General features: G+C 45.3%; 1 protein-coding gene across 1 annotated transcript in view; it reads left to right on the top strand.

The window, feature by feature from the left end:
- LOC141153248 (cytochrome P450 2G1-like) overlaps nt 1–26,880 on the top strand; it is a 121,225-nt gene that overhangs the window by 66,880 nt on the left and 27,465 nt on the right. Inside the window, exons 3-7 of the mRNA XM_073637950.1 lie at nt 7,206–7,368; nt 9,123–9,272; nt 14,542–14,702; nt 15,030–15,206; nt 18,961–19,092. Coding sequence (XP_073494051.1) covers nt 7,206–7,368; nt 9,123–9,272; nt 14,542–14,702; nt 15,030–15,206; nt 18,961–19,092 — 783 coding nt within the window. The remainder of the gene's footprint in view (nt 1–7,205; nt 7,369–9,122; nt 9,273–14,541; nt 14,703–15,029; nt 15,207–18,960; nt 19,093–26,880) is intronic.

Raw genomic sequence — 26,880 nt, 5'->3', positions numbered from 1 at the left:
GTTCTACAGCAGTGAATAGCGGAGCAGAGAGCTGACGAGTTCCTGCTTCATCATCGTATTCAACTTCCTCTGCTCCTCAAGGATATACAGTGGGTACAGAAAGTATTCAGACCCCTTTACATTTTTCACTCTTTGTTTCATTGCAGCCATTTGGTAAATTCTAAAAAGTTCATTTTTTTTCTCATTAAAGTACACTCTGCACCCCAACTTGACTGAAAAAAAACAGAAATCTAGACATTTTTGCAAATTTATTAAAAAAGAAAAACTGAAATATCACATGGTCGTAAGTATTAAGACCCTTTGCTCAGACACTCATATTTAAGTCACATCCTGTCCATTTCCTTGTGATCCTCCTTGAGATGGTTCTACTCCTTGAGCTCCAGAGATGCAGTAGGGAGATGGGAGAAAGTTCCACAAAGTCAACTATCACTGCAGTCCTCCACCAGTCAGGCCTTTATGGCAGAGTGGCCCGACGGAAGCCTCTCCTCAATGCAAGACATATGAAAGCCCCAATAAAGTTTGCTCAAAAACACATGAAGAACTCCCAGACTCTGAGAAATAAGATTCTCTGGTCTGATGAGATGAAGACAGAACTTTTTGGTGATAATTCTAAGCGGTATGTGTGGAGGAAACCAGGCACTGCCCATCACCTGCCCAATAAAATCCCAACAGTGAAACATGGTGGTGGCAGCATCATGCTATGGGGTGTTTTTCAGCTGCAGGGCCAAGACGACTAGTTGCAATTGAAGGAAACATGAATGAGGCCAAGTACAGAGATATCCTGGATGAAAACCTCTTCCAGAGTGCTCTGGACCTCAGACTTGGCCGAAGGTTCACCTTCCAACAAGACAATGACCCTAAGTACACAGCTAAAATAACAAAGGAGTGGCTTCAGAACAACTCTGTGACCATTCTTGACTGGACAAGCCAGAGCCCTGACCTAAACCCAATTGAGCATCTCTGGAGAGACCTGAAAATGGCTGTCCACCAATGTTCACTATCCAACCTGATGGAACTGGAGAGGATCTGCAAGGAACAATGGCAGAGGATCCCCAAATGTAGGTGTGAAAAACTTGTCGCATCATTCCCAAGAAGACTCATGGCTGTATTAGCTTCTACTCAATACTGAGCAAAGGGTCTGAATACTTATGACCATGTGATATTTCAGTTTTTCTTTCTTAATAAATTTGCAAAAATTTCTACATTTCTGTTTTTTTTTTCAGTCAAGATGGGATGCAGAGTGTACTTTAACCCCTTTACGACATAGGGCATATTAGTACGTATCTGTGCCCTGGGACTTATGGACCAGATACGTATTAATACGCCCTGTCGATTTCGCCCGCACACAGGCTTTGCGGGCGCGATCGCCGCCGGGTGTCAGATGATTGTCACAGCTGACACCCGGGGCTATGTGCAGGGAGCGGTCCCGCACCGCTCCCGGCACATTGGGGGGTCTAGTTTCCAAAATGGGGTCATTTGTGGGGGAGCTCCAATGTTTAGGCACACAGGGGCTCTCCAAACGCGACATGGTGTCCGCTAACAAATTGGAACCATGTCGCGTTTGGAGAGCCCCTGTGTGTTTAAACATTGGAGCTCCCCCACAAGTGACCCTATTTTGGAAACTATACCCCCCAAGGCACCTATCTAGATGCATAGTGAGCATTTGAAACCCCCAGGTGCTTTACAAATTGATTCGTAAAAATGAAAAAGTGGAAAAAAAATACTTTTTCATTTTTACGAATCAATTTGTGAAGCACCTAGGGGTTCCAAGTGCTCACTATGCATCTAGATAGGTGCCTTGGGGGGTCTAGTTTCCAAAATGGGGTCACTTCTGAGGGGGTTCCACTGTTTAGGCACATCAGGGGCTCTCCAAATGCAACATGGCGTCCGCTAATTATTCAAGCAAATTTTACAATCAAAAAGTCAAATGGCGCTCCTTCCCTTCCGAGCCCTGCCGTGAGCCCAAACAGTGGTTTTTCCCTACATATGGGGTATCTGCGTGCCCACGGGAAATTTCACAACAAATTATGGGGTCCTTTTTTTCTTGTTACCCCTGCGAAAATAAAAAAAATTGGATCTAAAGTAACATTTTTGTGAAAAAAGTTAAATGTTCATTTTTTTCTTCCACATTCCAAAAATTCCTGTGAAGCACCTGAAGGGTTAATAAAGTTCTTGAATGTGGTTTTGAGCACCTTGAGGGGTGCAGTTTTTAGAATGGTGTCACTTTTGGGTATTTTCTGTCATAAAGACCTCTCAAAGTGACTTCAAATGTGATGTGGTCCCTAAAAAAATGGTTTTGTAAATTTTGTTGGAAAAATGAAAAATTGCTGGTCAACTTTTAACCCTTATAGCTCCCTAACAAAAAAAAATGTTGGTTCCAAAATTGTGCTGATGTAAAGTAAACATGTGGGAAATGTTATTTATTAAGTATTTTGTGTGACATATCTCTCTGAATTAAGGGCATAAAAATTCAAATTTTGAAAATTGCAAAATTTTCTAAATTTTTGCCAAATTTCCATTTTTTTCACAAATAAACGCAAGTGATATCGAAGAAATTTTACCACTATCATGAAGTACAATATGTCACGAAAAAATAATCTCAGAATCAGGGGGATCCGTTGAAGTGTTCCAGAGTAATTACCTCATAAAGTGACAGAGGTCAGAATTGTAAAAATTGGCCTGGTCATTAACGTGCAAACCACCCTCGGGGGTAAAGGGGTTAATGAGAAAAAAAATGAACTTTTTAGAATTTACCAAATGGCTGCAATGAAACAAAGTGTGAAAAATGTAAAGGGGTCTGAATACTTTCTGTACCCACTGTAGGTACAGTTAAAAATGGTGCTGGACAACCCAGACCCCAGGGTCTGTTATAGCAGTAATTATAAGACTGGGCAGGACACTTCCACCTGTCCAGATTCACACAGCAACAGTTCTGGTCTCCAGTGGCCTAACTTGAAGCTCATGGGCCTCAATGCAAAATCTCCAACAGTTTTCCTAAATATCATGGGTCTGTAATAGCATTGACCATTTGGGCCCCTAAAGCTCCAGGACCTGGGTGCAACTGTAACCCCTGAATCTACTATTGTTATACTACTACTGGACTCTCTCTGGTTCCATCTGTACTTTAGCTGACTGCTCACAGGCCTCTTATCCATACCTAATGCAGGGACTCTACTCCTCTGTATTCAGCAACGTTGTACATTATACAAAATCATTGGTCACACCGGACCCTCAGCCGATCAGGATCCCCTACTGGAACGGTGGGATATCTCACCAGTTAAACAAGTTTGGGTCAAACTTTAGTAGTGCTATGCCAAATTATACACATGAATTAGAACATAAATAGAGGACACAAAAAGGAGCTCCTCCACAGCTAAATAAGGCCTAAATAATAAAATAATAAAAAGTTATCTTATCCAAATAATAAGAAAGCCCTATGTGTCCTGCAATCAATTAAACATTTCTTAGTTAAACTAAGAAATAAAGCAAAATCAAAAGGTGACATTTTTTCTCTGGACATTAGGGGCCAAAACACCCTCTATTATGAAAGGGTTAAGTTTCTTATTCCAGTAATGGGTGGGTCAGGAATCTCAAATTTAATGTTAAAAAATATAAATGAATAGTAAAGATCTATAACTTTTTTTTTCAGCTTTGGGATCAATATGGCTCGGTGTACACCATTTATCATGGCTCACAGCCAGTGGTTGTCCTCTGTGGATATGAGGCTGTGAAGGAAGCTCTTGTTGATCAGGGGGAAGTATTTGGTGACCGGGGTCCTGTACCTTTACTGTGTGTCCTACAATCAATGAGAATTTTTTTAGTTAAACTAAGAAATAAAGCAAAATCAAAAGGTGACATTTTTTCTCTGGATGTTAGAGGCCAAAACATTCTCTATACTGTCCTCACACGATATAGCACGGTGTGCAATGAGACATGTAGCCAAACCTCATATCTTCTTTAAGAAAAAAAGGCTGTGAACTTGTAACTTCTTTTATTGCTTGCAGAGTATGACAGGAAAGGGTGAAACTATAGGGTGTAATAACAGGTATTTCAGAACATATATCTGTACAAAACATAGATACAGGTAATCTGCAATGCACATTATAAACATGAGGTAATAATACAAGGTGGGAATTACCTATATAACACATGAACATGCACCTGATGAAGACGGCATGCATGCAGTTGAAACGCGTTGTGTTTTTACAAGGACTTGAATAAAGGTAGCAATTGTTGAATTTTATATGCCTTAGCGCTTTTTATCACCAGCTTTTACCCGTTGCAATTTTCCACATTTCACCCCTTTTGGGGTTACTGGTGAGCTGCTTTGGCTTATTTTGTAATCATAGCTCATGGACTATTTGCCTCCCATTTGACATCCTAGCGCTTCCTACCACCAGCGTCAACGTCTTTTTTCTTTCCTTTCTTCTAATGACTTTTCTCTGAAAGCTCTTCACTTAAATAAGGAATGCGGCTTCTTGTGTAAGGGACGCTGTCTGCTTGGATCCTTAGATTTGTCTTCTCCTTGACAGGAACTGAACTCTTTGTGAACTGAACCTGTGGTGGAGGAAGTGTTAGTTTTGTGCACCTCTATTGTTGCTCTAGGGGGTTTACTAACAGAGGTATTGGCACATGATAGCGTGAAATCAAAGCTAGGAACATTTCTAATTCTTGTTTGTTCAGAGACAAAATCTAGAAACACATTGAATGGAGGAAATGGTACATTGCAAGTCTGTTTATGCCTAGAACAATGCATAAGCCACTTGTCTTGCAAGTTGAATGGGAGCTTTTGAGCTATTGGTTTCACACTTCTAGCAGTGTCAAGATATGTCAACCCCACAAGATCCCCTTCTGCTTTTGCTACAGACAACTCCATTAACAAGTCAGTTAACTCTCTAAGCTTTGAATAGTCCTTGTTTGCTATTTTAGGAAAGTCATCTATTCTCTAAACAAGGCACTTTCTATGACCTCTACTGAGCTGTAGCATTCATCCAGTCTATGCCAAATTCTTTTGAGACCGACAACTGGACAATTTACATTAATGTCTCTGATACTCTCTTCGTGCTTACCAAACTCACTTCTAAGCCATTTTACCAGGAGATCCACTTCTTCACTACATGATAGACCTATGTCTCTGATAGCATTTTGGAAGGAGGCTCACCAAGCTCTGTAGTTTTCGGCGCGATCACTGAACTTTACAAGTCCCTTGGCGACCAATTCACGTCGAGCAAGGAACTTTGCAAAATCTATTGTAGCTTGATTGGCGCTGATGCCAGCTGATGGTGTGTTGTCAGAGTACAAGTGTGATGTGTTGTCATACCTGTCAGATGTCTCTGGTTTAGTCCAACTGGTGTAGTACCTTTCTGAAGCGAAGGGATTCTCTCTAAGCAGGGTCCGGTTCTGGATCCTCTGTTTTGGAAAAAGATTATTGTAGTCAGTCTTACCCCAATGTCTATTTTCTTGTTCACGGCAGGGCAACGGATAGCTGGCTTTCTGGCGTTCCGAATAATCTGGTTGGCTTGACTTGTTGACAAAATGTTCTGTCTCCAGCTGAAAGTCTGGGTAGTCGTCTGATTTTGAATGTCGATGGACATACTCTGAAGTGCGATGCTGTGAGTCGTGGGGAGCTTGCTGAAGGCCTAATACACTTCTGCATCTGCTGTGTTCGCCATCAGAAGATAAGGCAGCCTCTAACGCTTCTGCTTCTCCTATGGCTGCTGCTGTTTGTTTTTCGATAGCGAGCTTCTAAGCGTGCCTTTCCTACATCAAGGGATGCATGCTGTAGTTTCAGTTGGATCTCTTCCTCAGCAAAGGCGGCTCGTGCTTTCGCTGCTTCTGCGCAGGTTATGGCGGCGGCATTGCTGACTGATGATATCTTGGCGGAACCAAATCGTGAGCTCGTCTTGATGGAGGATACTCGTGCTTCAGACATGATGCGGCAGTTAGAAGACCACTGCAATATCTGTATGTGGGCTCTGCGTGGATAATGGCAGGCTCCTTTTGGTACGACAATTCAGTGTGACCGCTAGGAGGCTGCTGCGATATCCGTATTCGGGCTCCACGTGCATAATGGCGGCTTTGTATAGTCAGAATCTCTGAGCTTGTTCTTAGCAGTACTGTCCTCACACGATATAGCACGGTGTGCAGTGAGACATGTAGCTAAACCTCTAAAGCAAAGAAAAAGAGGCTGTGAACTCGTAACTTCTTTTATTGCTTGCAGAGTAAGACAGGAAAGGGTGAAACTATAGGGTGTAATAACAGGTATTTCAGAACATATATCTGTACAAAACATAGATACAGGTAATCTGCAATACACAGTGTAAACATGAGGTAATACTACAAGGTGAGGATTACCTATAAAATACATGAACATGCTTCTAACATCACTGCATGGTAACACATAGATAGTGGCTTACCAACTATGCTTGGATCAAGCTGTTTTATAAGGAGCACAAATAAGACAGAGCAACACGTGAGGTTGTTTCTTCCTCATAAGAATGAAGGAAAATGGCTGCTGGTATTTTTCACAGTAGCAAAAAGAACTTCGGCACTCCATACATGAAAATATAAGAAATATTGTATCTAGACTAATGTCACTTTGAAAAATGAAGGTTTTTTGCGCATAATTTGGCCAATTTATGTGTGCCCATCAACCACGACAAGGTCACCTTCGTATGATGGGAAACTACGCTATGCTACCACTGGATATGCCACTCTTGGGCTGTAAGCCTGTATGGACAATATGTCTCTGCTTGGGCTTTTAACCTACAATGTATGGGCTGGTAGAGCTAGTTAAAACCACCTGTGACTGAATGGGAGGGACACATGGTCAGAAAAAAGGCTGTCAAACTTCTAATAGTGTGAACACGTACCTGCTGCAATGCTCCAGGAGTCATAATATCAAGCCCAAGATGCAACAGGACAATCCCAGAATGCATTGCAAACTTAAATTAAAATGCACATATTAAACTACCAGCAGATGGTGATGTTACCAAACAATATAAACAGAGTTCAATCAATACATAAAAACTTGTAATAAAGATACATATGACTTTCAAGATAGCCAATTTTACTGTGTCAGAACAGGGCATCCTCTATTACGAAAGGGTTAAGTTTCCTGTCCCAGTAATAGATGGGTCAGGAATCTCAAATTTAGTGTTAAAAAATGTGAATGAATAATAAAGATCTGCAACTTTTCTTTCCAGCTTTGGGATCAATATGGCTCGGTGTACACCCTTTATTATGGCTCACGGCAAGTGGTTGTCCTCTGTGGATATGAGGCTGTGAAGGAAGCTCTTGTTGATCAGAGTGAAGTATTTGGTGACCGGGGTTCTGTACCTTTACTGCAGGGGTTAACTCAGGGCTACGGTAAGGAAATCATGAAGTAGTGGCATCAAATATTTTTTGTGGAATATGAATTGTACCATGCAATATCCAAATAATGCAACATTGGTACTCAAATTATGGAGCAGTTTTATGTCCAGCACAGACAGACTGGGTTCCCACCAGAAGAATATATTTTGAGGGTTATATATATATTTTATATATATATATATATATAGATATATATATATATAGATATATATATCTATATATATATATATATATATATATATATATATATATATGCCCTCCATCCTGGTATATATGTCCTTCATCCTGACCCCATCCTGCTATATATATCCTCTATCCTGGTATATGTCCTTATCCAGGGTCCCATCCTGATATATACAAGTATGTTCCCCGTTCTGCCGCTGTTCTTTAATGCATAGAAAAAAATAAACCATTATACTCACCAGGGGCATACATAGAAGTCATGGGGCCCCATAGCAGAAAGAAGTATAATGCACTTCCTATAGGCATCCACATAGTATAAGACACATCCCATAGTCATCCATAAAGTATAATGCACCTTTATATTACCGTAGTATAATACACAGCCCATAGTCCTCCATATACTATAATGCGCCTCCATATTCGCATAATACACAGCCCATATCCTCCACATAGTATAACACACAGCCCATAGTCCTCCCTACAATATAATGCACCCCCATAGTCCTCCATATAGTATAATGCACGGCCCATAGTCCTCCATATAGTATAATGCCCAGCCCATAGTCCTCCATTAGTGATGAGCGAGTATGTTTTGTTAACCCTTTCGCCGAGTATGCTCGGCCGAGCACCGAGTAGTTACAGCTGCTCGGCGATATGGTTGAATCGCTCCCGTGTGCATGATTTGCGACTGTTTGACAGCTTTAATACATGTGAGGAATGTCTATTTCTTACACATTCCTCACATGTATTAAAACTGTCAAACAGTTGCAAATCATGCACACGGGAGCGATTCAACCATATCGCCGAGCAGCTGTAACTACTCGGTGCTCGCCAGAGCATACTTGGCGAAAGGGTTAGCAAAATATACTCGCTCATCACTATCCTCCATATTAGTGTAATACACAGCCCATAGCCCTCCATATAGCATAATGCACCTCCATATTCGTATAATACACAGCCCATAGTCCTCCATATAGATCACACTCTGTCAACAGATCAAAGCGGAAGAGAAGCCACTACTCTGTCAACATAACAGACAAATATCCCCCATCCTCTGGAATTCTGTGCCTCAACACATTCGATTAGCCACCACTTTTGCATCCTTCAGACAAAACCTGAAAACCTATCTCTTCAAGAAAGCTTACAGCCTCCCATGATCCCTCTGCCTCCTCACCACCCCCAGAGCTGCTGCCTAACCACCTGGAGAGCTGCCTCCTCACCACCACCAGAGCTGCCTCCTCACCACTACCAAAGCACCTGCAACCCCACGACCTACTGTCTCCTTCCGCATCATCCTGTAGAATCTAAGCCTACAAGGGCAGGGTCCTTTTCCCTTTGTACCAGTAGTTTGTTTACTGTAAGTTATATTTGTATTTTGTATGAAACCATTTTATCATGTACAGCACCATGGTATCAATGGTGCTATATAAATAATAATAGTAATAATAACATCAGCGGAAGCCCGCTCTGTGCTGGCAGATATTGTCGCCGAGCACAACAGGCAGGTAGGTAGCAACTAATCAGTAATGTAACGAGTAAGAGAAGAACTATACTTAATTTTGTAGGCTTTAGCCTGAACAATGGCGAACAGTGGAAAATTTTGCGAACCTTTACTGTCAAGACCCTTAAGATGTTTGGATTCGGAAAGAAGAGCGATGAGTCAAAGATCCAAAAGGAAGCACAATGTATTGTCGAAGAATTTAAAAAGTATAATGGTAAGAAATGGTGTTCAACATAACAGTAAATAAAGGACTCCAACAAATGGCAATATGACCTATTATTTAAATCAGATTTTTGTGTTCCTAGTTTTTTTTGGCAACGTTTTTTTCCATATCTAAATCAGCTTTAAAAAGTTAGCATTCTTGAAATTTCCACACTGGACACTGGGACTTTTTAAGACTTATACTTCCTGTTCTTTCAGGATGCAGTTACAGCAGTTTCCATATTATCGCAGACAAGATTACAATGACTGATATCACCCCTATAAACTGTGTTCCAAATTATTATGCAAATAATATTTTCTCAGATTTTCCCAAATTACCTATATGAATTGCAGTCATTGTAATTTTCCAGTCAAATAACTATTAGAGTACAATTGAAAGGTTTTTTTACAAACTGCCTATGATAACAGTATATTTTTTAAAAAATAAAAAACTCAAACTGCACTCAAAATGCATGTTCCAAATTATTATGCACAGCAGAGTTTTCAACCTTTTCATTTTAATAAAGAACAAAAAAATGGTCATTTTTGAAATTATAAGCATTAGCAGGTTATTACAAACTGAAATCAAACAGTTTTCAACTCAAAACTTTATTCTAGGCGATGTTACATTTGCACATAGGACCGCTTGTTCGAAAGGAGCTTCTGAACTCTCTCGTCCATTGAATTTGTCAGGTTTTGGATGGTTTCTGCTTCAATTGTTTTGCATGAGGACAGAATACCCTCCCAGAGCTGTTGCTTAGATGTGAACTGCCTCCCGCCATCATAGACACTCCTTTTGATGATGCTCCAGAGGTTCTCAATGGGGTTGAGGTCAGGGGAGCATGGGGGTCACACCATAAGTTTGTCCCCTTTTATGCCCATAACAGCCAGAGATGCAGATGTGTTATGTGCAGCATGAGACGGGGCATTATCATGCATGAAAATGATCTTGCTGCAGAATGCACGGTTCTTCTTCTTGAACCATGGAAGGAAGTGCTGTTTGAGAAACTCAACATACATTATGGAATTCATCATTACCCCTTCAGGGATCCTAAAAGGGCCAAAAATCTCTCTCCCCATGATTCCAGCCCAAAACATTACTCCACCTCCTCCTTGTTAGCGCCGTAGCCGTGTTTGCATGGGGTGTCCATCAACCAGCCATCCTCCACTCCATCTATCTGGACCATCGAGATCATTTCATGCATGATAATGCCCCGTCTCATGCTGCACATAACACATCTGCATCTCTGGCTGCTATGGGCATAAAAGGGGACAAACTTATGGCGTGGCACCCATGCTCCCCTGACCTCAACCCCATTGAGAACCTCTGGAGCATCATCAAAAGGAGTGTCTATGATGGCGAGAGGCAGTTCACATCTAAGCAACAGCTCTGGGAGGGTATTCTGTCCTCATGCAAAACAATTAAAGCAGAAACCATCCAAAACCTGACAAATTCAATGGACGAGAGAGTTCAGAAGCTCCTTCCGAACAAGCGGTCCTATGTGCAAATGTAACATCACCTAGAATAAAATTTTGAGTTGAAAACTGTTTGATTTCAGTTTGTAATAACCTGCTAATGCTTATAATTTCAAAAATGACCATTTTTTTGTTCTTTGTTAAAATGAAAAGGTTGAAAACTCTGCTGTGCATAATAATTTGGAACATGCATTTTGAGAGCAGTTTGAGTTTTTTATTTTTTAAAAAATATACTGTTATCATAGGCAGTTTGTACAAAAACCTTTCAATTGTACTCTAATAGTTATTTGACTGGAAAATTACAATGACTGCAATTCATATAGGTAATTTGGGAAAATCTGAGAAAATATTATTTGCATAATAATTTGGAACACAGTGTATACAGTAGATAACACAGGATCCACCATTCACCGTAGAATATAACAGCTTTATATTTTCACGTTAATTGTATTTATTTTAAACATTTTTTTTCAATTTTACATATCATTATATCTAGATATGCATCTATATTTTTACACTAGTCACTAAGTCTAACACCAGATTCAAACTTCCTGTTCTGTAAAGAAGACTTTTTATCAGTGATGAAAGGCAACGCCTGCACACAGGTAGTCCCCGACTTAAGAACATCCAACCTACGTATGTCTCCTAGTTCCGAACGAAAGAAGTGAGCTGCCCCACTGCTCACTGCTGCGCCATGACCTTATGATGCGCAGTTTCCTTCAAGGCCTTAAAGCGTCTGGAAGTCCTGGCCTATAGTGAAGAGGCCAGAGATGCCACTCACTAGGGTGGAAATACACACATGGTCAAAATTGTTGGTTTAATGAAAGAAAAACCCACAATGGTCACAGAAATAACTTGAATCTGACAAAAATAATAATAAATTAAAAATCTCTGAAAATTAACAAATGAAAGTCAGACATTGCTTTTCAGCCCTGCTTCCACAGAATTTAAAAAAAAATTAAATTCATGAAATAGGCCTGGACAGAAATGATGGTACTCTTAACTTAATATTTTAGTGAACAACCTTTTGAGGCAATCACTATAATAAAACGATTCCTGTAACTCTCAATGAGACTTCTGCACCTTTCAACAGGTATTTTGGCCCACTCCTCTTGAGCAAACTGCTCCAGTTGGCTCGTGCTTGAAGGTTGCCTTTTCCAGACACCATGTTTCAGCTCTTTGCAAAGATGCTCAATAGGATTTAGGTCAGGGCTCATAGAAGGCCACTTCAGAATAGTCCAATGTTTTCCTCTTAGCCATTCTTGGGTGTTTTTAACTGTGTGTTTTGGGTCATTATCCTATTGCAAGACCTATGACCTGCGACTCAGAACAAGCTTTCTGACACTGGGCAGCACATTCCTCTCTAGAATCGCTTGATAGTCTTGAGATTTCATTGTACCCTGCACAGATTCAAGACACCCTGTGCCAGATGCAGCAAAGCAGCCCCAGAACATAACAGAGCCTCCTCCATGTTTCACAGTAGGGACAGTGTTCTTTTCTTGATATGCTTCATTTTTCTGTCTGTGAACATAGAGCTGATGTGCCTTGTCAAAAACTTCCATTTTTGTCTCATCTGTCCATAGGACATTCTCCCAGAAGCTTTGTGGCTTGTCAAATTCCAGTCTGGCTCTTTTATGATTTTTTTTCAACAATGGTTTTCTCCTTGGTCGTCTCCCATGAAGTCCACTTTGCATCAAACAACGACGGATGGTGCAATCTGACACTGATGTTCCTTGAGGTTGAAGTTCACCTTTAATCTCTTTAGAAGTTATCCTGGGCTCTTTTGTTACCATTCGCATTATCCTTCTCTTTGATTTGTCATCAATTTTCCTCCTGCGGCCACGTCCACGGAGGTTGGCTACAGTCCCATGGATCTTAAATTTCTGAATAATATGTGCAACTGTAGTCACAGGAACATCAACCTGCTTGGAGATGGTCTTATAACCTTTACCTTTAATATGCTTGCCTATAATTTTCTTTCTAATCTCCTGAAACAACTCTTTCCTTTGCTTCCTCTGGTCCATGTTGAGTGTGGTACACACCATGTCACCAAACAGCACAGTGAGTATCTGTAGCCCTATATACAGGCCCACTGACTGATTACAAGATTGTTGATGTAGAACAGGCAAGAAAGCTTGTAAAAGAACTTCAACAGGACGTTTCAAGGATGGAGCGAGACTGCCATCTACTGGCCAGATACAGTCAAGCGGAACCAAAATATACAAGGGAAGTTGCAGGGAGAGCAGGTTCAGATGCTGGACCCGATCAGGTGACTTCCAGGAAGGAGTTCAGGGAGATAAGAGGCCAGTGCGCCAAACCTGAGGGGTCTTTGGCGCCAAGCAGCAGAAAGGAGCAGACGTGCTCCCTGCGTCCTGAGAAACCCCGCGTGACAGGCCAAATCCAGAGGCCTGAGAGGTGCTCCAGCCGGGCACTGGTAAAAGAGCTCCAGATCCCTCACAGTTGTGACCTGAGTGCTGTGCCTGCTGAGGAGACTAGGAACCTGATTGCGGTGCTGAGTGAGTTCGCGGAACCCGACGTCGCCCGCCGACAGACGAGGCCTGGACCCCCCTATCCAAGGCTCGAGAGACTGCCTCCAACGGCCAAGCAGAGAGGAGCTGCATACGTGAGCAGGGCCGTCACTTCCACTGCTCACCCACGGTACCGGGAACAATTGGGTTTAAGTACTCAGGTTGGGAGGGGAACGGTTGGGGCTAAAGTAGCACAACGTGATTTAATTGAATTTATCCAGAAAGAGACTCACGGCCTAGCGGGAATAACCGGTGACCCCCGCTAGGGCCAAATTCACAGTTAAAGAACTTGTGTGGTGTCTCTCATGATTGAGGGCATCACCTTACTTTAAGAGACTGCGCCTTATTTTAAGAGACTGCGCCTTACTTTGAGAAATGTCGTATTTTTCTGATATTTCAAACCACTGTTCATTACCCTAGTTGCTAATCCCTTGTTTCAGTATACCTGTTGTATAAAACTGTTTACAAACATCTCTGACTGTTCTCGCCTTGTGTCTCTGTGCGTTGCATTCCGGTACCTGCATTACATAGACACCTGTGATGCTAATTAGTGGACACAACTTGATTTAACTTGTCCCTTTTGTCACATTATTTTCAAGGGTACCATCATTTCTGTCCAGGCCTATTTCAAGAGTTTAATTTTTTTTTTAATTCTGTGGAAGCAGGGTTGAAAAGCAATGTCTGACTGATTTGTTAATTTTCACAGATTTTTAATTTATTATTACTTTTGTCAGATTCAAGTTATTTCTGTGACCATTGTGGGTTTTCCTTTCATTAAATGTGGGGTACCAACAGTTTTCATCACGTGTGTAGAGGACCTGATGGCAGGGTGGACGGAGAGGTCATGGATGAGATGAGTTTTAGGGTTTTTTTCCTGCCTGTTCCAGAATGTATACAAATTTGGGTTACTAACGAACCTACAGAGCCTATCTAGTTCGTAAGCCCATGGACTGTTTGTGTACAGTAGATAATACAAGATCACATCCACCGTTCACAATGGGTGATGGTCACTAGTCTATTGCAGCCTATATCCATGTAGCTGCCTGTATAGAGCAGGAAGTATGAGTCTGGTATTAGGCTTAATAACCAGTGTGAAAATTGGAAGATTTCAGATTTACTTTTTTTCTTTTATGTAGATAGTGGTATGAAAAATACAACTAAAATATTATCAACATTTTTAGCATAAAATTTATCTAAATAAATTGGTCATTATTGGATGAATAATTCCCTTGACAGAGCCACGTTAATAGTGTGATTGAAAGTCTCCTTCTATTCCAGACTATCCTGTAGATCACGACAAGTATTTCACACATGCTTTTTCTAATGTTCTCTGCGGTTTTATATTTGGGGCTCGTTTTGACTACAAGGAACAGAGGTTAACCAAGCTTTTGCAAATTTTGGATGACTATTTATATCTTGCAAGTTCTACCTGGGGACAGGTAACTAATTATCTTAAGAGGGCATAAATCATATAGACTAATAGTCTCAGTAGTTATTCTCTGTAGTATAAGGAGATACAGACTAATTTAGAATGAGGAACACAAGTGTCCTGCTGCTTACGGTGGGGCCTGGTGAACATAAGGGTGGACTCAGACAAGTGAGAATGTTAGAGAACTTATTGTTATAGGTTGATTGATGCTCTTTTACATCAAAAACCCCTTACATTTTGTAAATTTCCTGCTACGTAGCCAAGTTAATTTCTCAGATATCTGTCAAGAAAGAATAGTCTAGTAATTTGACATTTGCCTTTTTTTGGAACTCTACAGCTGCTGACCATACTCCCAACATTTATGAGCTACATTCTAAAACTTCATCAGAGGTTCACACAGCTTTCGAAGGATATGGCCGAATTTGTACATGAGAAGGTGAAGGCCAGCCTTGAGACTCTGGATCCTACCTCACCCAGACATTTTATTGACAGCTTCCTCATCAAAATGGAAGAGGTATTTATATAAAAAAAACAGTGCCACCAGATGAAGCCATGTACACGAGAAACCTAGAAAACACAAAGCCCCTTAAATTTTTAAATTGGACTCATCCCCAGCATGAACATTTAGGGTTAGTCCACATGTGCCATGCATATCACCTCAAATCTATGTAACAGAGACTGGGGACATGATAAAGATACTAAAATAATGTAAAAATAGCAGGGCCAAACACTGCAATAATGAAAGTGTTATGCAGTATACATATATGGGTCCTATACTGTGGGTATGTATGTATGCATATATATATATATATATATTATATATATACTAGCTACTGAACCCGTTCTACGCCCGGGTGGCAAGCATTTTTATTGGTATATGGACTTTCATCCTGGTATGTGCTGCCCCCGTCCTGCGCCCCATCCTGCTATGTGCTGCCCCCATCCTGTTATGAGCTGCCCCCATCCTGCGCCCCATCCTTCTATGTGCTGCCCCCATCTTGTTATGTGCTGCCCCCATCCTGCGCCCCCATCCTGTTATGTGCTTCTCCAACCTGCTCCCCATCCTGCTATGTGCTGCCCCCATCCTGTTATGTGCTGGCCCCATCCTGCGCCCCATCCTTCTATGTGCTGCCCTCATCTTGTTATGTGCTGCCCCCATCCTGCGCCCCCATCCTGTTATGTGCTGCCCCCATCCTGTTATGTGCTTCTCCATCCTGCTCCCCATCCTGCTATGTGCTGCCCCCATCCTGTTATGTGCTCCCCCATCCTGCGCCCCCATCCTGCTATATGCTGCCCTCATCCTGTTATGTGCTGCCCCCATCCTGCGCCCCCATCCTGTTATGTGATGCCCCATCCTGTGCCCCCATTGTGCTGCCACCATCCTGTTATGTGCTGCCCCCATCCTGGTATTTGTGCTGCCCCCATCCCGGTATTTGTGCTCCCCCATCCTGTTCCCCCATCCTGTTATGTGCTGCCCCCATCCTATCCTGGTATGCATGGCACCCTAATCCCCAATCCTGGTATGCATGGCACCCCTCATCCCCAATCCTGGTATGCATGGCACCCCTCATCCCCAATCCTGGTATGCATGGCACCCCTCATCCCCAATCCTGGTATGCATGGCACCCCTCATCCCTATCCTGGTATGCATGGCACCCCATCCCTCATCCTGGTATGTATCGCCTCTTCAGACTTATCATGGTACGCATGGCACTCCTCATCCCCCAATCCTGGTATGCATGGCACCCCATTCCTATCCCGGTATGTATGGTAACCCTCATCCTAGTATGCATGGCACCCCATACCTCATTGTGATATGCATGGCACCCCTCATCCCTATCCTGGTATGCATGGTACCCCTCATCCCTATCCTGGTATGCATGGCACCCCTCATCCCTATCCTGGTATGCATGGCACCCCTCATCCCTGTCTTGGTATGTATGGTAACCCGCATCCCTATCCTGGTATGTATGGTACCCCTCATCCCTATCCTGGTATGTATGGTACCTCCCCTTATCCCTATCCTGGTATGTATGGTACCACCTCATCCCTATCCTGGTATGAATAGTACCCCCTCAACCCTATCCTGGTATGCATGGTACACCGTCATCCCTATCCTGGCATGCATAGCCCCTAATCACTATCCTGGTATGCATGGTACCCCCTCATCCCTATTCTGGTATGTATGGCACCTCTCATCCCCAATACTGGTATGCATAGCACCCCTCATCCCCAATCCTGGTATGCATGGCACCACTCATCCCAATTCTGGTATGCATGGCACCCCATCCCTCACCCTAGTATGCATGGCTCCCTCATCCCCAATCCTGGTATGTATGGCCCCCTCAACCTTATCCTGGTATGCATGGTGCCCCTCATCCCCAATACTGGTATGCATGGGCCCCTCATCCCCATCCTGGTATGCATACACCCCTCATCCTCCAATCCTGGTATGCATGGCACCCCATCCCTCATCCTGGTATGCATGGTACCCCTCATCCCTATCCTGGTATGCATGGTACCTCATCCCTCATCCCTGTCCTGGTATGCATGGTACCCCTCATCCTGGTATGCATGGCACCCCATCCCTCATCCTGGTATGCATGGTACCCCTCATCCCTATCCTGGTATGCATGGCCCCTCATCCCCATCCTGGTAAGTATGGCACCCCTCATCCCTATCACGCTGCACACACAAAAAAATAAACAATTATACTCACCTTTCTTCCCTGAGTCTGCACATGCCCATGCCACGCTGTCCAGTGCCATTTTGCTGAAGACTCACTGCAAATGTGTCTTCAGTAAAATAGCGCCGGATAGCGCGCTATGCGCATGCGCTGATTCCGACACCGCACTCCTGCCCCGGTCTCTGGCTAGAACAGAGGCGCCACGGCAACTCTCCTCCCGGTCAGGTAAGTATGTACTTATGGCGCCAGAGATCGCGGTATGCGTTCAGTGTTTACCCATACCGCGATATCCGGAGCCATACACTCCTCTTACCTGTAACGGCTGGATGCATTCTTCTGTCTGGAGCCAGACTGTGCAGGCGCTTCGAGCTTGCTCAGTCTATAAAGGCTTTGGACAGAAGGACGCATCTCCCATTATATTATAGATATATACAACTACTGTGCATACATTACAAACATTGATATTCACATTATGCACGTTTAAACAGACACATGCACAAATAGAAACAAGTATACACAGTACAATCATATGCACATTATACACACATCACCTGAATTTGCAAATGGCCCCCGGGCTCTGTAAGAGCATTCCAGTTTGATGAATAAGAAACCTTACAGAATCATTGGTTTAAAGGAGTCCGGAGGTTTCCCATTGTTCGTGGGCCTCTTGGATGTGAGAGTTAGGCATGTATTGAAAGCTCATCAAACTGGAAGAGGTATCTATATAATAGGATAAACAGTGCCACCAGATGAAGCCATGTAGAAGCGAAACCGAGAAAATCTATTATTACACCAATGAATACAATTACACACATAAATGCATATTCCATACTCATGTATACACATAACGTGTATGCTCTTTACACTTTATACCCATACACGAGAGAGAGGAGAAATTCAATTTGCACTACCTTAGCCCGGAATCCAGTCTGGTTCTCCATGGCGCTGGTCTTCATATCTCTACATCCTGGACACCTCTGTCGCTTACTAGACCCCACATCATCATGACATTGTGATGCAACGCATGACCTGACATCACGAGATTCTTAATGGCTAAATGTCATGCGAAATTGGGATCTTGGGGGAATAGTAAGCACAAGGGGTGCCCAGGATGCCGACCCAAAATACTGGGTACAGAAGTGTAGAGCAGCTGCCACATAGGACCAGATTGGACACAGGATGAGGGCAATGCAAATCAAATTCCTCATGTATAATACACACCCATATATATCATACACGCAGTATCATACTGTGTCAGCAATATGAAAAAAGTATTGTTTATAAAAAATTCCCTCTCTGTTAGTGGAGAGCCTGATATTAAAATATTGCCAGAAAATCCTCCTAAGTGTAGATTCATACATCTGTTTGTCATGGTCTGAGCAAGGAGCATCTGTGAGTCTGATGACGTGAACTTAGCAGCCCCATACTTGATTGGGTTCTTCTGAGTTCAGCCCCTCCGGGCTTCGTGGTCCATGACCAGACTCTGACAAACAAATGTGTGAATCTAGCCTTAATTGTCAGTGAGAAATCTTTCATTTTTGAACAATTAATGCAATATCTCTGCATGATTTCTGCACCGGAGAAGAATAATCCCAGTACTGAATTTCATTTAAGAAATCTACTTGTAATAACATGTGACCTGTTTATAGTGGGTGTAGAGACTGTGAACACCACCATGAGATTTGGCCTGCTTCTCTTGCTAAAGTATCCTGAAGTACAAGGTAGGTGATTAGTGAGCCCTTGACGTACACCTGTATGTCCGCGTGTGTGGAGAGAGCTCAGGCACTGAGCCTGCATTACACGCGGCAGATGCCGGCTTAGTTATACAGCAGCAAACAGTGCTAGCTCCGGTCACTGCTGTTTAACCACTTAGATGCCACTGTAAATGCCTGACATTTTAATCGAATAATCACGGGGTGCTAATGAGTTACCACCAACCCCCATGGCAGTGACTAGCCCAGGGGGATGGGGACGACTCGGTACCCGGGCCTTTGCCTGGCCTTGGGGATGTCGCGGTCGTCGGCTCCTGGGCCCGTACCCTGGAGTCAGCTTTTAAAAGGGGATTATTTGTTAACTCTATGAAAGTTCGTGACGCCACCTGTGGTTCCTAGTGAGAATCACCAGCGCTGCAGCAGTCCACTGAGGCCGGTGATATGGCAGCTCGATGGTATAGCTCTCCACAGGTGGAGCTAGGCCTCAGGGCAGCGTACACAGAGGGGGATGCAGGACAGGCGAGACCCAGCCAGGTCAGAGCAAGAATGGGGACGGACACGGTAGTCACTTCAGTACCTTTTACTGGTGGTAGTTCAGGCACATCCCGGAGCACTGTAGGGTGAAGGGTACATATCAGAATCCTCTCCAATGAGCGGGTGTAGGGCCTCCTGTTTCTTGCCTCTGCGTAGTAAGTTTCTGACCTGCCTGAAGCTAGGCCTAACTTTATCTCTGTCCTGCATCGGCTGACGTTGTGGTAGGGCCTTCTCTTGGAGTGCACGCTCCCAGCTTACGGGGCCTATGTGTCTCCTGGCTCTGTTATGTATCAGCTCTCTGGTGAACCTGGGACCTGTAGTTCTCCAGGGATTCCGGTTATGCCTTACTGGGTCGTAGAGATCCCAGTAAGCTCGGACCCGGTGTCCGGTATATGTTTCGGAGTGAGCTGGGTAAGCTCCTCTGCCCCTACTGCCACTCACTTTCCACTTGCCTTCGGCCATGCTCTGGCACTCACTAGGCTACTCACACTAACGGCAGCTTGCCGCTCTTCACCGATCGTATGGCGGCGGAACACCTTGGGCTCACTTACTTGAGCTCCTGAGTCTAGACTGGGCTTCAGGACCGCTGGAGGCCTAGCTTGCCTACACAGCCACCCACGTGCTTTTCTGCACACACAGCTTTTCACTCTCTGTGCACTCCAGACTAACTAACTGCCTAGTTCCACCTTCCCTATTTATATCCCTAACGGGCTCCCTCTGCTGGTCTGAGGTGGAAGGTGGAGATGTGTGAATGTTTATGGGGGCCTCTTGTGGAGGATTCCATTAATGCACCCTTCTAGGATCTGTGGTACCAAGCGCAGCTGGGCGCCACATTCCTCCCTAGCAAAGCTCAGCACTCCCGGCCTGAAGTACATTTTAAAACAACAATAGTAAACATTAACAATGCAATAACTCTTCCCTTTATGGGAGGCACATTTCTTAAACGTTGCATAATAACATAAACAGGTACAAAGCGTCCTCAGAATTCAAGTCTCTTATGGTGAGGTTCCCAGACAGGATGTCCATCTCACAGGGTAGAGTACTTGGTGGTTTTAGGGACCTGTCCCAAACCCTCAACATAGGCCCTGGGGTGGCTGCAGGGCATGGAGATCCTGAGTTGGACCTCCAGGAGAGCCACTCCAGACAGGTTTTACTTCTGAGGTCACCTAAAGGGGCACTCCAGGGAGCGCAATTATATACAATAAATAGTTTTTGGGCTGCACACAGTCCTCAGCCACGGAGTTCTTAGATAAATAAGAAAGTCATTAGGCCAAGTGTCCATATAACTTGAACTGTTCAGTAATAGAGCAAAGCACAAAATAATATACATATGCATGAAAACACACAGAAATACAGTTCAATACCCCAGGGCTAACTATGTACATTTGTCAGAGTTTAGCTATCTTACTGATTATACCTGACAGGGGGTTGACCTTTAGTACTACGCGTAGACCTGCGTTGTACTGGAATGCGTGAGGCACTAATAGGTGCTCTACCTCCCAATGTGTCAGCTACAAGGCTGCATTGACCTCTCTACAGGACTAACAAGTTCACCATTGGCTGGGCCTTCTTGCTCTTCTCCTACCGGGGATCCTTGTCCAGGGATTCTTCTTGAGCTGGCTCCTCTTCAGCAGTTACAGGTTCTTCTTGCTGTGGGTAGAAGGTAATTACAGGGATGATTACTGCTCCTCTTAGTTGGGGCCAATCTGACGGGAAATCTCCTAAGTCAGTGTGTATTACTGCTTCTTTAGGCTCCTCCGGAATAACGAGAGGCACTTCCTCTTGGGGTTTTAGCAGATCTGGACATAACTTTAGGTGATCCCTGGATACTGTTGCAGTCGTCCTTCCTCCGTCTATACTAATTATGCAGGTCTTTTTATTATCAAATCTTGAATTCAACACAGTGTAGGGTTCTCTCTCCCACTGGTCATCAAGTTTGTGGTTTCTTCTCTTCCTTTTTAATACTACTTCACCAGGTGTGAAGGGTTCTGCTTGGGCACCTCTGTTGTATTGAGCTTCCTGCTTGTCCCTCACCTGAGTGAGACTGTTTTCAACACAGGCTTGTACTCTTCTGTACTGCTCCTGTCTGGCCGTGTCCCAGTCCTCAGTGGTCACTTCCGCTTCTGGTTCTACAACACCAAACTCCAGGTCCATGGGCAGCTTTCCTGGCCTTGCTCGCATGAGATATGCCGGAGTACAGTTGGTGGAACTTACTGGTATGTGATTGTACAGATCTACTAGGTCAGGTAGTAGGTCTGGCCACCGATTTCTCTCCTCAAGTGGTATGATCTTTAGCAGGTCGATGATGATGTTATTCATCTTCTCACAGAGACCATTGGTTTGTGGGTGGTACTGTGTAGTTCTTATCTTCTTACACCCGTATAGATGGCAGAACTCCTTGAACATCTCAGCCTCAAAGGCCGGGCCTTGGTCCGTCAGCACCTGCTCAGGATAACCATGGGGTCTACAGAAATACGCTTGGAACGTCTTTGCTGCTGTCTCTGCCGTCAGGTCTTTGACAGGGGCGACCACCAGGAAGCATGAGTAGTGATCCGCCATGGTCAGAGCATAAGCGTACCCTGTCCTGCCGGGGGACAGCTCGACATGGTCCAGGGCCACGATCTCCAGAGGTCGAGTCGTCTTGATGGGTTGCAGGGGTGCTTTCTGGCTGCTGTAGTCTTTTCTTCTGAGGCTACAGGGTCCACAGTCTCGGCACCACCGCTCAATGGAGCTGCACATTCCTACCCAGTAGAATCGACACTTCAGCAGGGTCTCTAGCTTTTTCCAGCCAAAGTGCCCCGCCTGATCGTGGTAGGCCTCCAACACCATTTGGATGTCTGTCTTGGGGACCACTATCTGCCATACCATCTCATGGGTTTTTGGATTGATGTACCTCCGGCACAGCTTCACACGGTAGATAAACAGCCGGCTTCTCTCGCTCCACAGCTGCTTTGCTTGCAGAGACGCTTCTTTTTCCAGGGAGGAACCTTCTTGGGTTATCAGCTCCTTGATGCGGCTTACAACCGGGTCACTGTCTTGGGTCTCTTTCCAGCTGTTGTGAGGCAGTGGGTTTAACATCTTCCCACGCTGCCTCCTGGAGGCTCGTTGCTCGTGGATCATCCCATTCTGGTGAAAGGCAGGTAGCTCAATCTCTTCCAGGTCATCCACTTCTTCTTCCTTGTCTGACTGGTGAGGCATCCTGGACAGGGCATCGGCGTTGGCGTTCTTGCGGCCCGCCCGGTATTTAATTGTGAATTGATAATTTGACAGCCGAGCCATCCATTATTGTTCCAGTGCCCCTTGCTTAACTGTTTCGAAATGGGTTAAGGGGTTGTTATCAGTGAAGGCAGTGAACTTACTGGAGGCTAGGTAGTGCTTGAACCTTTCAAGTGATGGCCCAGACCAAGGCCAGGAGCTCCAACTTAAAGCTGCTATAGTTCTCTGGGTTCCTCTCGGTCGGGCGGAGCTTCCTGCTTGCGTATGCGATCACTTTCTCTTGGCCATTCTGCTTCTGACTTAGGACAGCGCCCAGCCCTTCGTTGCTGGCATCTGTATACAGCAGGAACGGTTGGTTGTAGTCAGGGTAGGCCAGGATCTCGTCGCCTGTCAGGATCTCCTTCATCTCCTGAAATGACTCGGCTTGCTCCTTACCCCAGTGGAATGGGGGATTTCTGCCTTTGGGGGACTGCCCTACCAGGAGGTCTTGCAGAGGAGCTGCTTTCTTGGTGTAGTCTTTTACAAACCTCCGATAGTATCCTACTAGTCCCAAGAACTAATGCACCTCTTTGAGGTTCTTCGGCTCTGGCCACTTCTGGATGGCAGTGACCTTCTCCGGGTCTGGTGCTACCCCTTCTAGGCTGACAATGTACCCCAGGTACTATACCTTTCTCTTGAGCAGGTGGCACTTTGAGGGCTTCAACTTCATCCCATACCGGGACAGTGACTCAAATACCTCTGCCAGGTGCTTCAAGTGGTCCTCATACGTTTTGGAGTACACTATCACGTCATCCAGGTATAGTAACTCAGTCTCGAAGTTGCGGTGTCCCAGGCAGCACTCCATCAATCTCTGGAACGTTCCAGGGGCATTGCAGAGTCCAAACGGCATGCTGTTGAACTCGCAGAGTCCCATCGGGGTAGTGAAGGCCGTCTTCTCCCGATCCTCCTCAGCCACAGCTACTTGCCAGTACCCACTAGTGAGGTCAAGGGTGGAAAAGTAATTTACAGACTTTAAGGCAGCTAGGGACTCCTCTAGGCGTGGTAAAGGGTATGCATCTTTATGTGTAATGCGATTTACTTGTCGGTAATCTACACACATTCTCATGCTCCCATCCTTTTTCCTAACTAGCACTAGGGGAGCTGTCCAGGGACTGCAACTATCCCTTACTACCCCCACCTTCCTCATGTCTTGCAACATTTCCTTAGCCTTCTGGTAGTGTGCTGGTGGTATAGGCCTGTAACGTTCTTTGATGGGTGGATGGTCACCTGTGGGGATATGGTGTTGAACCCCCTTAATCCTCCCGAAGTCAAGTGGATGTTTACTGAACACCTGCGCGTATTCTTGGACCACCCGGTGTACACCCTGCTTCTGATGGGCAGGAGTGGTGTCTGTCCTATCATGGAGCTGTTGACACCAATCATCCACCTGGGTTGCAGGGTCATCATCCTCCACTTCGTCCGGTGAGGTTAAGGACTCCGCCTTGTGAATGCAGTTGTTATTTACAGCATATAATTTGGCAACAGTGGCATAACGTGGCAATCTGACCTCATCTTCCCCACAGTTGAGAAGACGGACGGGCACCCTCCCATTGCGTACATCTACCACTCCTCTGGCGGTTAAGAGCGTGGGTCTGTGCTTGGAGCAAAGAAGTTCTACTACCGCATGGTAGCTCTGTCCTCTAAGATCTATGGCGGCTCTACACCAGATAAGCATTTCACTCATTGAGGGGATCACAATGGGTATGGGGTCTGTCACCCGCACATTACCGATTTCACCATTTGTTAACCTTACTTGCTGTTGGTACATCAGGACTCGAATCTCCTTCTGCAGCGCCCTCCTCTGTCCTGGTCTGGCAGTGTCAGCTATCTGTTGGAGTAAGAACACAACTTCTCCCAAACAGTTACCAACAATGTTAATGCCTAGTACCATATACGGATTCGTATCATCAGAATTAGTCTCTACTACAATTAGTCCCTGGTCCTTCAGCTCCACTCTCCCCACCTTCACTGTCACATTCTTAACCCCGATTAGGTTAAGGGGGAGTCCATTTGAGGCATAAACAGAAAGATTTGAAGCTGGCGGACTTAGGTCGTCAATGGACCAGAACCTCTTGTAGAGGACATCAGGCATTATGGTTACCTGAGTTCCTGTGTCCAGCAGAGCGTGCGTCGGGATGCCGTCCAGCACAATGGACAGGAAAGGTCTTCCTCCGACGAACCTGTTGTACCAGTCTGAGGGGCCTGGGGAGTTTACTCCTGGGTGTCGGCCCTCGGCCCAGGGTTTTCTCGTTTAAAGGACAATTCTGGGCAGTGTGTCCGGTCTTGCGGCAGTGGTAGCAGGTAGGGTCCTTCTGTGGACGGCACTGGTTGCTGATCCTCGTAGAGGGTGGTGTTGTCCTCTTCCTCCTTCGCATCCAGGGAACATCCTCAAGGCTATCGGCTAACAGGATTTTCCCTCCTTCCTCGGGCTCCGTCAGCAGCTGCAGAGCACTCAGCACAGTGGTCAGGGTTTTGCTCAACTGGCGCACTTCAGAGCGCAAACTGTCCAGCTCTCTAGGGGACGTTGCTGGAACCTTGGCTTCAGCAGCAACTGGGGAAAAGGTGGGTGTAACAGGCACTGGGGTAGCCCCACCCTGATAACATTGGATGGCGTTTGTTTCCAGGGGCTGCAGTCCTTTTATAGCCATGTCCTTAAGATTGTCAAAGGTGGCATCTGGATGATCTAAGGACCACCAACGGACAGTCCTTCTCTCCTCTGGAGACCTCAGTCCCCGGACAAACTGTTCCTTCAGCATTTTGTTTTCATTTTCGATGCTGGTCGGACTAACCTGTTTCAGAGCCCGCAGGGCCTCTTGTAGATGCCAGGCATAGTCCCGAACATTGTCCTCCGGCTGTTGGGAACAGTTGTAGAACCTCATCCGGAGGTCCCCCTCAGTATGATCCTCAAAAACAGTCTGTAGCTTTTTAAAGATTGCGGACACTGACTCCTGGTCTGCGGCTGACCATGTTTCCACTTCTCGTTCCGCAGCACCAGTCAGTTGTCCTAATACAACAGCAGCCCTCTGCTTGCCTGTCATAGAGTACATGTCCAAGATACCGCATATCTTCCGTTTGAATCCAGACAGGGTATCTGGTTTGCCGTTGTACTGGGGGAGCCACTTTGCTCCAGGAATGTAAGGTAGAGTTATGGGGATGACAGGAGTTACAGGCGCTGCTGGTGGAGCGGCCGCCTCGGCTTGCTCGGCGTCGGGCGCGGGTTGAACATCAGGGCCGTTAACCGGTATTCCGGCGTCGTGCAGTTCCTCGGACATTCTGGCGCCCCCCTAGCAAACCGTGGCCTACCTTCTTTTTCTTTTCTTCCGGTAGGCCGCAGCTCCGCTGGTGACGGTCTCTTTCAGGACCTTGCGTCGCTTGCGTCCTACGTCAGAGCGTTCAGCGACTCTCCTTCCAGGACCTGGCGCTTCCTGGTTTTACGTCGAGGCATGGGGCATGTCCGGAGCTTCGCGTGCTTTTGCAGGTACGCCCCTCAGTTTCCCGTGGTTACGCCCTTCTTCTCGCTCGGCGGCCCAACAATGGCGGCAATCTTCAACACAGTTTAACATACACAGTTTTTAATTAAAGGCGCACAGTACCCGGTGGCAACGGGCATAACACTCCGTCGTTGAAGCGGGCACGGAATCCTGTTCGTGATGCCAGGAAAGATGACTAGCCCAGAGGGGATGGGGACGACTCGGTACCCAGGCCTTTGCCTGGCCTTGGGGATGTCGCGGTGGTTTGCTCCCGGGCCCGTACCCTGGGGTCAGCTTGTAAAAGGGGATTATTTGTTAACTCTATGAAAGTTCGTGACACCACCTGTGGTTTCTGGTGAGAATCACCAGCGCTGCGGCAGTCCACTGAGGCCGGTGATAAGGTAGCTCGATGGTATAGCTCCCCACAGGTGGAGCTAGGCCTTAGGGCAGCGTACACAGAGGGGGATGCAGTACAGGCGAGACCCTGCCAGGTCAGAGCAAGAATGGGGGTGGACACGGTAGTCACTTCAG

Source organism: Phyllobates terribilis, unplaced genomic scaffold (genome assembly GCF_046119375.1).
Source record: "Phyllobates terribilis strain yellow unplaced genomic scaffold, ASM4611937v1 Scaffold_7__3_contigs__length_470593459, whole genome shotgun sequence".
Classification (NCBI taxonomy): domain Eukaryota; kingdom Metazoa; phylum Chordata; class Amphibia; order Anura; family Dendrobatidae; genus Phyllobates; species Phyllobates terribilis.
Note: the sequence above shows the minus strand (reverse complement) of the source record. Positions and strands in the feature narration are given on the sequence as shown.